The sequence below is a fragment of the Capsicum annuum genome, chromosome 1, assembly GCF_002878395.1.
Source record: "Capsicum annuum cultivar UCD-10X-F1 chromosome 1, UCD10Xv1.1, whole genome shotgun sequence".
Taxonomy (NCBI): Eukaryota; Viridiplantae; Streptophyta; class Magnoliopsida; order Solanales; family Solanaceae; genus Capsicum; species Capsicum annuum.
This window is the reverse complement of record NC_061111.1, coordinates 70,662,406-70,676,373: the sequence shown is the minus strand read 5'-3', so window position 1 is coordinate 70,676,373 and position 13,968 is coordinate 70,662,406. Positions and strand designations below refer to the sequence as shown.

At 35.3% G+C, this 13,968-nt stretch overlaps 1 protein-coding gene and 1 pseudogene across 1 annotated transcript; both read right to left on the bottom strand.

Moving 5' to 3' along the window:
• Positions 1-1,028: 1,028 nt before the first annotated feature.
• Positions 1,029-5,949, bottom strand: LOC124897768 (annotated as a pseudogene).
• Positions 5,950-9,124: 3,175 nt separating this feature from the next.
• LOC107876014 lies at positions 9,125-13,319 on the bottom strand. The gene is made up of 6 exons (XM_016722991.2): positions 13,120-13,319; positions 12,430-12,527; positions 11,535-11,807; positions 10,581-10,792; positions 10,222-10,483; positions 9,125-9,542 (listed from the first exon to the last, which is right to left on the bottom strand). The coding sequence occupies exons 1-6, from the start codon at positions 13,307-13,309 to the stop codon at positions 9,216-9,218; spliced, it is 1,362 nt and encodes a 453-aa protein (XP_016578477.2). The 5' UTR covers positions 13,310-13,319; the 3' UTR covers positions 9,125-9,215.
• Between the last annotated feature and the right edge of the window lie 649 nt (positions 13,320-13,968).

Genomic DNA, 13,968 nt, shown 5'->3' with positions numbered 1-13,968 from the left:
AGTTTAAAATATAAAATTGACCATTTGTGGTCGCTTTTAAAAAAAAATTTAAAAAAATTATTTAATTAATTATTATAATTTTTTAAAATAAAAAAATAAAAAAAACCGACCACAAGTGGTAGGTTTTTTTATTTATTTTTTTTTTCATTTGCAAAATAAATAATAATTAATACTAAAATTATTTTAATAATTATTTTGATTTTTTAAGATAAAAAAGCTACCACTTGTGGTCGCTTTTTAAAAAAAAATTAAAAAAAAAAAATCCGACCACAATTTGTGGTCGGTTTTCTGTGGTCGGGTTTTGCCTATTTTTTAGTAGTGATATTTGGTAACTCTTTAAAGATACAGTTTCACTTTTACCCCCATTGGTTCCACTTATACGATCTCACTTAATTATAAATAGTAGCATTATGTTTTTTAATAACGGACAATTTGGTAAACATCACCAAGTCTTTCTTACTTCTTAAACTTCGTGTCCGATCACAGTATGTCATATAAAATGGGATGGAGAGAGCACTATTTTACGTTTAAAATGAAAATGGGCATTTTCTCAAGGAAAAAAAATTAAATGGAGGAATATTTTTCCCGATTTTTCTGACCCGCCAAATCTCTTTCCTTTTGTACTGATTACGCCCTATCACTAAAAGATCTGCATTCATCTTTTTATAAATATCTTTTTTCTTCTCCTAAGAATCCAATTACAGCATAGAAACAGTAAGTCTTTTGAAATATAACTAGAAGGTTTTTTTCTCTTTTTTGTTTAATGTTAGCTGTTGTTTGATCTTATTAAGCTTAATTTTGTTTCTTGCGAAAATTCATTAGTGCATTTTTGTTTCAGCTTACATTTTAAACATAAAAAAGTATATATTTTAAAAGGTAAGAGTGTGGGTTATAAATTCTTTATAAAAAAAAAAGCCGAGCAAAAGTGATTTTAAGACAGTTTCACACACAACAGTATCATACACAAGTGACCACCATCAGGAACTTTATGATACCAAGTATAAGGGAGCCTTTGCGACATATCTTTGTTATTGAACCAGCACAACCTTGTCTCCGCAGCCTTGCCAGATGCGAACAGAGCTTTCATTTTGTAGGTAGGGGTTACTTAGCTCCAGTTGATCAAAATCCCACTTGCTAAAAGCCACAATAAAGTCACACAAAGGGAGTCAAATACCCTTCTTTTCCTTATCCCATCCTGTCAATACAAGTAAATTTGTCACAAACCAGAAATAGGAATAGTTCCTAAATCATATCCCCTTGAGATATTTCATATTTATTGTCGATTCCTGTCAAGAAGGAACCATTGGAATAGGAAAATCAGACAATATAATGGGGTGAGGGTGGACAGACGTGGGTAAAGAACTACTCATTTTGGAACTGATTACCATATTGTTAAAGCCCATGGGAGTGGACAACTTCATTATCGAGTCAGCTTGAACAAGTATAATTGACTCAGGTACATTCGTTGCTTCTCTTTTTGGGCATAGCCTATGAAGTTTACCTGAGTGTACAATTGATATTCGTTTGTGTTCTTCAGGATGTTCAAGTCTTTGTCACCAAAAAATGTAGTATTTCCTTCAAGAAATAGTAGCTGATGGGAACAGTTTTTTAGTGAACCACCAATGTTATAACACTGGAGTATAGCATATGAGCAAAAGAACAAACCGGCAGAGCTGTTTCCTATAATCATCCTTCATAAGATCATCAGGAAGTGTGTGCCATTTAAAATTGATAAACGGGACAACTAGAGCGACTCCTGCAAGCCTGCAGCAGCTTATTTTGCAATCTTAAACAATTAGGCCTAAACAATTGACAAAAACCAGAAATCTGAAAATCTCATTACCTTTGAGGAATACGTTTGATGCAGCTCCCAACATCCCAACGACACACCAATTACATAATACTTAGATCCTAATTGCAACTGATCAGCTAACTCTTCAATATGGGATGCTTCACTTTTAACTGATGGCTTGGATTTGGATCATTGTCTCCATATCCAGCTCTATCATATATCAGAAGGTACATCCCCATTTCATCAAGGAGTTCCTGAGAACTAAAATACTATTAGAGCATTCTCAATGGTATCATGCAAATTCAAGAATGCTTTCCTTCAAGAAAAGACAGAAAAGAAAAGGAGAATACTTTCTGGCTTCCTGCTAGAATTCTTAACCAAAAGATGGAATTATAAATGTTAAACATCACCAGAAACTTCAATGTAATTGTGGATCCATTAGAAAAAACTCGGGGTTTGGTCATCTGATTTCTGTGCTTTTATTGAAATGATGAGCTTTGAAGATATGACTTTCTTTTTTAGATTATTTGATTGGGTTTTCAATTACAACAAATTGACTTAGAGCAATAATCAAACCGGTCAACATTATATCTGGGGGGAACCAACGATCAATACCAGTTCAATCTCAAACTAATTGAGGTCAGCAAGGGATGCAACACGAGGACTTGCTCGCATCTTACCCCTCCTATTATTACTCTTATACAACAACACCCAATGTATTCCCATAAAGTGGGGTTTGGGGAGGGTAAAGTGTGCACAGTCTATACCACTATCTAAGATGAAGTAGAGATGCTATTTCCGAGAGACCACCGGTTCAAGACAAATAACAAATATAACAAACAAAAAACATAAAAGCATACACAACAAGGGATGTCACACCACTAGATAGTAAAGAAAACAATACACATACAAAGTAATATTATAAACTAGCTTATACGAAATCATAAACATCACTAAACACCATGAACAAGAGGCTACAAGGCAGTACAAGCACATATATAAACAGAGCACTCATTCCTACTATCCGAACGTACTCCTACCCACTAGCCTTCTACTCTAATTCGCGTCCTCCACACGTTCCTATCAAGGGTCATTTCTTCCATAATCTGTAATTGCCCCATGTCCTATCTAATCACCTCTCTTTAATATTTCTTCGGCCTACCCCTATCCCATCTAAAACTCTCCATAGCCAGCATCTCATACCTGTCTGCGTCCCTCTTTATCATATTCCCGAACCAATGCAACCTCACTTCTCTCATGTTGTCCTCTACCGAAGTCACTCCTACCTTCACCCGGATAGTCTCATTTCTAACCCTATCCCTCGTGATAAGTCCACACATCCATCGCAACATCCTCATCTCCGCCACTTTCAACTTTTGGATGTGGGGGTTCTTAACTGGACAACACTCCGCTCCATACATCATAGTCGGTTGGACTGCCATATTGTAGAACTTACCTTTAAGCTTAGGAGGCACCTTCTTATCATACAATCCCGAGGTGAGCCTCCATTTCAACCACGCTGCACTAATATGGTGCGTGAAATCCTCGTTAATCTCACCATTCCCCTGAATCATAGACCAAAGATACTTGAAACTCTCCTTCTTCTGTATGGCCTGAGAATCCAACTCCATAACCACGCCATCCTCATGTGACAAATCACTTAACTTATATTCCAAGTACTTCATTTAGGTCCTGCTCAACCTAAATCCTTTACACTTAAGGGTCTGTCTCCAAACCTCCAACTTATCATTAACTCCTCCCCGAGTCTCGTCAATCAGTACTACATCATCAACAAATAACATACACTAAAGCACCTTCCCTTGAATATGTTGCGTCAAAAAATCCATCACCAAGACAAACAAAAACGAGCTAAGAGTCGATCCTTGGTGCAAACCTATCAAAACATGAAAATGCTCTGAATCTCTTTCTACCGTCCTCACATGAGTCTTCGCACCATTGTACATGTCCTGAATCGACCTAGTATTCACCATGGGCACCCCTCTAGCCTCCAAGCACCTCCACAAAATCTCCCTGGGAACTTTGTCATATGTTTTCTCAAGATCAATGAACACCTTGTACAAGTCCTTCTTCCTCTTCCTAAACTGCTTCACTAGATTCATCATGAGGTGAAAGTCCTCAGTAGTCGAGCGACCTGGAATGAAACCGAACTGATTCTTGAAAATAGTTATAGTCCTCCTCAGCCTCAACTCTACCACTCTCTCTCAAACCTTCATGGTATGACTCAACAAACTGATACCCCTGCAATTATTGCAATTTTGAATGTCTTCCTTGTTCTTATATAAAGAAATCATCGTAATCCATCTCCAAGATTAGGGCATCTTTTCTGCTCTAAAAATGATGTTAAACAACCTTATCAGCCACACCAAACCTGCCATGTCTGTGCTCTTCCAAAAATTCACTTGAATCTCGTCTGCCCAATCGCCCTACCCCTACGCATCCTTTAAATTGCATCCATGACCTCCTCTACCTTGATACACCTATAATAACCACAATCGCGATACCTCTCTGAGTTTTCCAACTCCCAAGCACAAAACTTTTGTCGTCCTCGTCATTTAAAAGTCTATGAAAATAGGACGGCCACCTCCTCCTAATAAGGGCATCCTCAACCAACACTTTGTCATCCTAACCCTTGATATACTTCACTTGGTCAAGGTCATGAGCCCTCCACTCCCTAACCTTAAAAAGCCTGTACAACTTCTTATCCCCGCCTTTCTCTTCTAAAGTCGCATACAAACTCTCAAAAATTATTGTCTTAGCCGTCATAACCGCTAACTTAGCCTTCAAAGAAACTTCGAAGTTCTCATGGAATCATTGAATTATACAATACGGGGACTTCCTAGCATCCCCTTGCACCAACCAACATTTTGAATATTTTCATTTTCTTGAAGTCAAATCAAATTATCAAATAGTATTTCAAGATTCAAAGAGAGAGAGAGAGAGTTATTTGTGTTTACATCAGAAGCCATAAAGCCCATTTCTTTTGAGTTGCCAAAGCCATGTACAAGGATGATGTTGTATTTGCACTTGTTCTTAGTACCCCTATTTCTTTGTAAGAAAGGTACCTCCCATCACTAATCTGGCTCTAGCAGTAGTAATAACAGACTCATCTACAACCGATGATTTGGATTCTATATTATTATTATTATCATTTGGTTCAGTTGGCTGATCAACACATGCTAGACAACCCATCATCAGAACAAGAATTCTTCTGAAACCATTTTCTAAAAAATGAAAAAATCTTGGTGTGTCAAATTCTATTTCAAAATTACAACGACATACCTAGTGTAGTTCCACAAAGTGGCTCTGACGGGGGTAGAGTGTACAAAGACCTTAGCCGTACCATATACATAGAGAAGTTGTTTCTAAGACCCTCAGCTCGAGAGAAAACTAGTCCAAAAAAAGAAGTACAAGAAACAACAAATAGTGTTAAAACAACTGATACAAAATAAGAGAATAATACCATAAGAGAAGTCCAAAATTTAACAGATAATAACATAAATAGAAAGACAAGAATCAAGACTTCAAGATTGTGTTCAACAAATCAATTCAACTAATGGGGTTGACTTGAAACTTACCAAGGAACAAAACTTCTCTGAAGAATCGAGATTAACTACTACTAGCCTTGGCTGCTTATTAGATTCTTGCAAATCCAAATTTGGTCTTTACTTTATTTTGTATGAATGGAAGTTGTGTTCTTGAGAGTTATTTCTTTGCTGGAAAATCGGAAGAGGATCACCTCAGACCATGTGCAAATGGGGTTATTGTACACAGGTAATTTGCATCTGAAAGTTTATGGCCTTGTCTTATATACTACAACAACAACATACTCAGTATATTTTTACGAAATGGGGTCTAGGGAAGGTAAATTGTACGCAGTCCATACCACTACCTTGGATGAAGTATCAAGGTTGTTTTCGATAGACCCCCGAATCAGGACAGATAGCAAATATAACAAAAATATAAAAGCAAACAGCAAATAGGGGTAGCACTCTGCCAGATACTAAAGAATACAAGACACCCACAAAGTAATATTTATAAACTGGTTATACTAAATCATACATATCACCAAAATACCATGAACAAGAGGCTACAAGACACTACAGATACCAAGATACCAAAACAAACAGAGCACTCATTTTTACTATTCTGAATGTACTCCTACCCACTAGCCTTCTACTCTAATCTGCATCCTCCACAGCTTCTTATCAAGGGTCATGTCTTTGGTAATCTGTAACTGCCCCATGTCCTGCCTAATCACCTCCCTCCAATATTTCTTCAGCCTACCTCTACCCCGCCTAAAACTATCTATAGCCAGCCTCTCACACCTACGAACTGGAGCATCTGCGTCTCTTCTCATCACATATTCGAACCAACGCAACCTTACTTCTCGTATCTTGTCCTCTACTGGAGCCACTCTCACCTTCTCCCAAATAATCTCATTTCTAATCTTATCTCTCCTGGTAAGTCCACACAACTACCGCAACATCCTCATCTCCGCCACCTTTACCTTTTAGATGTGGGAATTCTTAACTGGCCAACACTCCGCTCCATACAACATAGCCGGTCGGACTGCCACTCTGTAGAACTTACCTTTAAGCTTTGGAGGCACCTTCTTATCACACAAGACTCCCGAGGTGAGCCACCAAATCAACCACGCTACACCAATACAATGTGAGATATCCTTATCAATACCATAATTCCCCTGAATCATAGACCCAAGATACTTGAACTCTCTCTCTTCGGAATGCCCCAAGAATCTAACTCCACAACCACGTCTTCCTCATGCGGAAAATCACTAAACTTACATTCCAACTACTCCATTTTGATCCTGCTCAACCTAAAACCTATAGACTTAAGAGTCTGTTTTCAAACCTCCAACTTATCATTAACTCTACCCGAATTTCGGCAATCAGTACAACATTATCAGAAAATAACATACACCATGGCACCTCCCCTTGAATACGCCGCGTCAAAACACCTATCACCAAAGCAAATAAAAATGGGTTAAGAGTCGATCCCTGGTGCAAACCTATCAAAATAGAAAAGTGCTCTGAATATCCTCCTACTGTACTCACACGAGTCTTCACACGTACATATCCTAGATCGCCCTAGTGTAAGTCACGAGCACCCTTCTAGCCTCCAAGCACCTCCACAAATCTCAGATTTTAGCTAGTTAATTACATTCTCGCATTTGTTAATTAGTTTTTCTCTTTCCTGGATTATAAATGTTCATATACATTCCTCCACATTATTATACATTATAATCTATGTGTATGAATTAACCGGTTTAATGATATTTAAGGAAATAAACCAACCTAATAATTATCCAAGATTGTACCTTATTAATGTGGAAAATTATTTAAATTTTTCAAGAATATATTCCTAAAAGAAAATTTACCACATAAATCACCTGGAAATTTTAGAACCAAAGAAAAAAGACCCTAATAAAATAGACATAAGAAATTTTAAAACGAAAAAAAAGACTCGTATAAAGAAAATATGGCAGCAGTAATGTATAAAACATATTCTTATACATAACATGCTTATATATAATGTAAATATGATGAAACACAATTGCATAATATATATGGTAAACCTATACATAAAAAGGTAATATGGAATGTACAAGGTAAAAAATAGCAACAGTAAATCATATACTTATACATAACATGCCTAAGTATAAGGTGAAACATAACTATAGGGAAAAATCTGAATAATGGATCAAACCATATAAATTGCATAGCACAGACAACCCTTATACATAACCCTTATATGTATAAAATGAGAATACTTCAAGCCATATGAATATCACTGACAACCCTTATACATAACCCTTGCATGTATAAATAGCATAATGGGTCAATCATATACATTGTGTATTAATGTATATGGAGTAGAAATTACAATAGATCTCCCAAAAAAAGTGTCTTTACCTTTATACATAACATAGCTATGTATAACAATGTATAAGAGTGCATAAAATCGAGAAAAAATATAGATTAAAAAACAAATTTATAAAATTTTTGGAAGCCAAGGTCATCCTGATTTTGAGAATTAAGCACATGCAACAAAGAAATCATAGATTTTTGAAGAAGATATGAGAAAAAAATAACAAACCGTCAGATATCTTAAAGTTGAAACCGTAAAGTTGAAAAACAAATAAACAAACCTCAAAAGTAAATTGAAGAAGACGATGAAGTTGAGTAATCTAATGAGATATATTTTGAAATTTGACCCTAGATAGGAAGGTCTGGAAGATGCGAATTACGGCAGAGGATTAGGGCCAGTTCGGGTCGCTAGTGTAGGGAGTTAATTGGTGGGGGTGTATTCCTGTTATGATTCTGTATTCAGTATTTCGTGTTCCGTGTTCCATGTTTATTACGAATCTGGGTGCTTTCCTCTGCTTTATATTCCTGCAATCCTGCTTTACTTTGTTTTATATTCCCTATGGGTGCCGTATCTATGCTATGTCATCTGCTGCTGTGCTGTACTATGTGTTTGTGTGATATCTCGTGACTTGAGCCGGGGGTCTTTCGGAAACAGCCTTTCTACTTCATCAGAGGTAGAGGTATGGACTGCGTACATCTTACCCCCCCAGACCCCACTAAGTGGAAATACACTGGGTTTGTTGTTGTTGTTGAAATCTTGAAACCGCCAGATAATGCAAGCATGATTTTAGGCATATATTGTAGTGCATTAACCGATCTAAAAGAGATGTTTTGCTATGTATGAGAATTTCGGAGAGAGAATATATAAATGGAATATTTATAATTAGTTTTGTTAAATGAGATTTCATGTAATAATTATAACTTAAGATGTATATTTATGTAAATTATCATTAATTTTATATATTTGGACCATTTTATAATCGTATTATAATCTTCTTTGTATTGTTACAATTTTATCGGATATCGCCAAAGAAACATTTCCGAAAATAGTTGTGGCAAATCAAGATTTCCTCCCTTTAGTTTTCAAATAATTCTTTATATGGTTGGAAATTCCTCGCGCTTGATCTTTTTTTTCTTGATGTTAATGGATTAAGACTATTAAGGGTGTGTTCCCTAGGAAGGAAAACATTATCTTCTCGTGTTGATTGGTTAAAAAATTTGGGAAATATTTCCTTTAGAAAAACAAGTTACTTCAAAATAAAGAAAATGACTTCCTTAATGAAAGTATACAAAACAAGTGACATTGTCTCCTCCCACCTCCACAGGACACAACCATCCACACTGTCCCCCATCGCACCCTAATAGTTTTATGTTAAAGATATATATAAATACTTTTAAGATAATATAAAAGTTCTTTACAATATGGAAAAAATGCAATCAATCACACTTTTATCAATTTCTACAAATCAATGAACTTACAGGGTCATCTTTGGATACAATGAATGAACTAATACTCAGTCAAGTAATTTAGGCATGTACACTTGAGGATCTTCCCCGAGTAAAAGTGACTTTAAGACAGCTTCACACACAACAGTATCATACACAAGCAAGTGACCACTATCAGGAACTTCATGATAACGAATCCAAGGGAGCCTTTGTGAGACGTATCTTTGTAATTGAACCGGCACAACTTTGTCCATGTAACCTTGCCAGATGTGAACAGAGCTTTCATTTTGTGGGTAGGGGTTACTTAGCTCCAGTGGATCAAAATCCCACTTGCTAAAAGCCACAATAAAGTCACGACGAAGGGAGTCGAATACCCTGCGTTTCCTTATCCCGTCCTGTCGATAGAAGTAAAACTGTCACAAACCAGAAATAAGAATAGTTCCTATACTGCTACACATTATTATGAAACCAAATCCATTTGAGATATTTCTTATGTCTTATCAACTTCTATCAAAAGGAAGCATTGGAAAAGAAATCGGACCATACATTCGGGGGAAGCTAGAGCGGTTAAAACATTACTTATAGGGGAATTGATTAACAATATTGGTAAAGGTCACATGAGTGACCAAATAATTTCAAAACTTTTAATATAGTATATATATATATATATCAATGAAGGGCAAAACGTTCAAATAACATTTCTAAAGCCTTTTACATTTTTAATATAGTATATAGATATAGATGTATTACTTATATATATTTCTCTTAATTTTTCTTTAATTTCTGCAAACCTATTCAAGCTTGAAGATTCTCGTAAATTAAAACACATCTTGTAGAATTTTGGCTGCAACTAAGATTCAGTTTGTTTTCATGTTGGTTTCTACTATTTATATTTTATGAGTATTTTCTTATCGATTAAACGGAAAACCAAATCCTTAAGGACTAAAACTGATAAATAGAAAAACGATAAAATATATCTTATTGGTTTGATTATTGGTTTAGCTTATTTAAAAAGCGAAAATCGATAATCCATAAAATCGAGCCGAACCGACCGATGCACACCCCTAAGTTTACCTGAGTGAACAATTGATATCCTGGTGTATTCTTCAAGACATCCAAGTCTTTGTCACAAAAGAATGTAGGATTTCCTTCAAGAGCAGTAGCTGATGGGAACAATTTTTGAGTGAACCACCAATGCAACAGCCCTGGAGTATAGCGTGTGAGCAAAAGTGCAAACCGGCAGAGCTGTTTCCTGTAGTCATCCTTCGTGTGATCACCAGGTAGCGAGGGCCATTCGTAATTGACAAACGGGACTACTAGAGCGACTCCTGCAAGCCTGCAGCAGCATATTTTTCAATCCTAGACAATTAGGCCTAAACAATTGACAAGAGAAACCAGAAAGCTGAAAATTTCTGAAGTGAGTGTTCATTTACTTTTGAGGAATGCGTTTGATGCAGCTCCAAGCAGGGTAACATCCCAACGACACGCCAATAACATAATAGTTAGACCCTAATTGCAACAGATCAGCTAACTCTTCGATATCAGATGCTTCACTTTTAACTGATCGCTTTGGATTTGGATCGCTCTCTCCATATCCAGCTCTGTCATATATCAGAAGGTATATCCCCATTCCATCCAGGAGTTCCTGAGAACTAAAGTACTATTAGAGCATTCTCAATAGTATCATGCATATTCAAGAATTGCATTCCTTGAGAAAACAGAAAACAAAAAGATAAGACTTGATGTCTTCCTGCAAGAAATCGTAAAAAAAAAGAAGGTATTTCAAAGGCTAAACAACACGGGAAACGAAAAAAAAAACAAAAAACGATCAACTACATATTCATCTCAAACTAATTGAGGTCAACAAGGGATGCAACACAAGGACTTCTAGGGGTTCACCCATCCTATTACTACTCTTACCAAGAATGCTAAACTTCGAAGTTCTCATGGGATTGTAGCATTAGCACTGGTGTGATTGCATATCCTTGCATCAACCAACATTTTGAATAATTTCTAGTCTTGTAGTCAAATCAAATTGTCAAATGGAAAGAACTTTGCTAACGGGGTAGCTCAAAAGCTTAGGGTCTATAATAGCCTCTTTACCTGCCAAGGTAGGGGTAAGGTGCATACACTCTACCCTCCTCAGACTCCACTTGTGGGACTATATTGGAACATTTTTATTGATGTTGGTAGCTCAAAAGCTTATAGTTTTTTCTTTGACAAACTATTTAACACCTTTCCATCTATTTATTCAACCCTTTTTCTTCAATTTTATGATACTGAACACCCAATTCTCAACTCTAAATAGTTTATAAAGGACAACAAAACCAATTGACATAGAAAATAACGATTTCAAGATTGAGAGAAAGCGAGTTATCTGTGTTTACATCAGAAGCCATAAAGCTCATTTGTTTGGAGCTGCCAAATCCATGAACAATGATGATGCTGTATTTGGACTTGTTCTTGGGTACCCCTCTTTCTCTGTAAGCCAGATACCTTCCATCACTAAGTCTGACTCTAGGAGTTTTAATAACAGATTCATCTACAACTGATGACTTGGATTCCATATTATTATTATTATTATTATTTGCTTCTGTTGGCTGATCAGCAAATCCTAGACAACCCATCATCAGAACAAGAATTCTTCTGAAAACCATCTTCTGAAAAATGAAAAAATCTTGGTGTGTCAAATTCCATTTCAAAATTACGACGACATACCTGTCCCACAAAGTTGGGTCTGGGCAGCGTTGAGTGTACACAAACCTTACTAAATTTGGATCTTAACATTCTTCTGACAATAAAAAATCTTACATGTCAAAATTCCACTACAAAATTGAGGTTCTTGAATCAAGATTTGCTACCACAGAGGTAGAGAGGTTGTTTTCGATAGACCATCGGCTCAAGAAAAGAACAGTCCAAAACAGTACAGGAAAAAAATAATGAAACTACAAGAAAGAGGTCTGGGGAGTTAGAGGATACTTAGACCTTACCCCAACTACAGAGGTAGAGAGGTTATTTCTGATAGACCCCGGATTTCTGATAGACCCCGTCTCAAGAAAAGTAGTCCAGAACATTTCAGAAAAAAAAGGTACTAAAAACTACGAGAAATAACATACTAAAACTATGAGAAATAACTGCCAGTAACAAAACAATGTTGCAACAAAATAATACGATAATTGAAATACAAGAAACAACACATAGTAACAGAAATAAAAGGACAAGAATCTAAGACTTCAAAATTGAGTTAAGTAAATCAATTCAAATTTATAGAAGTCAACTTACCAAAGAACAGAACTTCTCTGAAGAATCAAGATTTACTACTACTAGCCTTGGCTGCTCATTAGATTCTTGAAAATCCAAATTTGGATCTTTACCTTCTTCTGAAATATTCAACAAAAAAAAAAATCTAGTGTATCAAATTCCACTACAAATTAAGGTTCAGCACAAAATTTTACTAAAATGGGGTTGACTTAAACTTACAAATGGACAAAAACTTCTCTAAAGAAATCAAGATTTACTACTACTCAGCCTTTGCTGCTCATTGGATTCTTGAAAATCCAATTTTAGTCCTTCTATTTAACAACAGATAGTAATTGAAGGACAACAATCAAGACTGTATGCAGACCTTACCCCAACCATAGAGCCAGAGAGATGTTTCCGACAGACTCTTAGACTCAAAGAAAAAATTCAAAATAGTCCAAAAAAGAAGTAATGAAAGTACAAGAAACAATAAATAGTAACAGAGCAATAATACCACAAAGTAACACTATAGTCATAATACAAGAAACGGCAAAAGAAACAAAAATAGAAGTACAAGAATCAAGACTTCAAAATTGAGTTCAGCAAATCAATTCAACTAATGGGGTTGACTTGAACATACAAATGAACAAAACTTCTCTAACGAATCAAGATTTACTACTACTTAGCCTTTGTTGCTCATTGGATTCTTTAAAATCCACATTGAGTTTTTACCGCTTTCTCTATGGATGGAAGTTGTCCCTTTGCTGGACAATAGGGACAGGATCAGCTTAGACCATGTGCAAATGGGGTTGTTGTGCACCGGTAATTTGTATTTGAAAGTTTTAATATGGCCCTGTCTTCTCAAGTTTAAACATCTTTGGTCAAGCCCCTTTTTAAAAATACTGAGGATTCCGGATCTCATTCTTGTTATATTTTGGGCCTGTTATAATACATGAAAGGCCAAAGATTCATAGACACTCAAATTTGTTGCGAAAATTTACTTAAAGTCTATTTCTATCAGATCCCTAAACCTCCTGAATTTTGTTTCAATTGGACATTTTTTTGCCTATGTGGCACTGCGCATGCAGTGTCATCGTGGGAGGCACGTGAGTAGCATTTTTTTTACTAATTTACGAATAAAAAGATGTCAAGTGACATTGAGGGGCCCAAAAATTTTTTAATAACAATTTTTCTTTTTTAAACACTAAAGGCTTCAAAAAGCATTAGAGGGCTCCAATATTTTTTTTTTTAATAAAACTGAATTTAAAAATAATTCTGTTTTTTATTTTCATCTTTTAAAAAATTTTATAATTTCTTTTTAATAATTAGTTTTAAATTTTTATTTTTAAAGAATTTTATAATTATTTTTTCATAATTTGAATCCTTAATGTCATTTTTTATTTTCATTTTAAAAAGTTTTATAATTTTTTTAATAATTAATTTTTTATTTTTTTAATAATTTAGTTCATTTTTTAAAAATTTTTATAATTTTTTTTTAAATAATCAGTTTTTTATTTTTATTTTTTAAATAATTTTATAATTATTTTTTCATAATTTATATCCTCAATGCCATTTTTTATT

Bases quoted from the DNA above. Each gene is read 5' to 3' on its own strand.
- LOC107876014 (XM_016722991.2), bottom strand. From the start codon at position 13,309: ATGAGATCCGGAATCCTCAGTATTTTTAAAAAGGGGCTTGACCAAAGA. The intron at 11,808-12,429 runs GTAAGTTGACTT...TTCATTTTTCAG, and splicing joins CAGAGAAGTTCTGTTCTTTG to AAGATGGTTTTCAGAAGAAT. The intron at 10,793-11,534 runs GTAAACACAGAT...TTTAGTTCTCAG, and splicing joins TGAGCTTTATGGCTTCTGAT to GAACTCCTGGATGGAATGGG.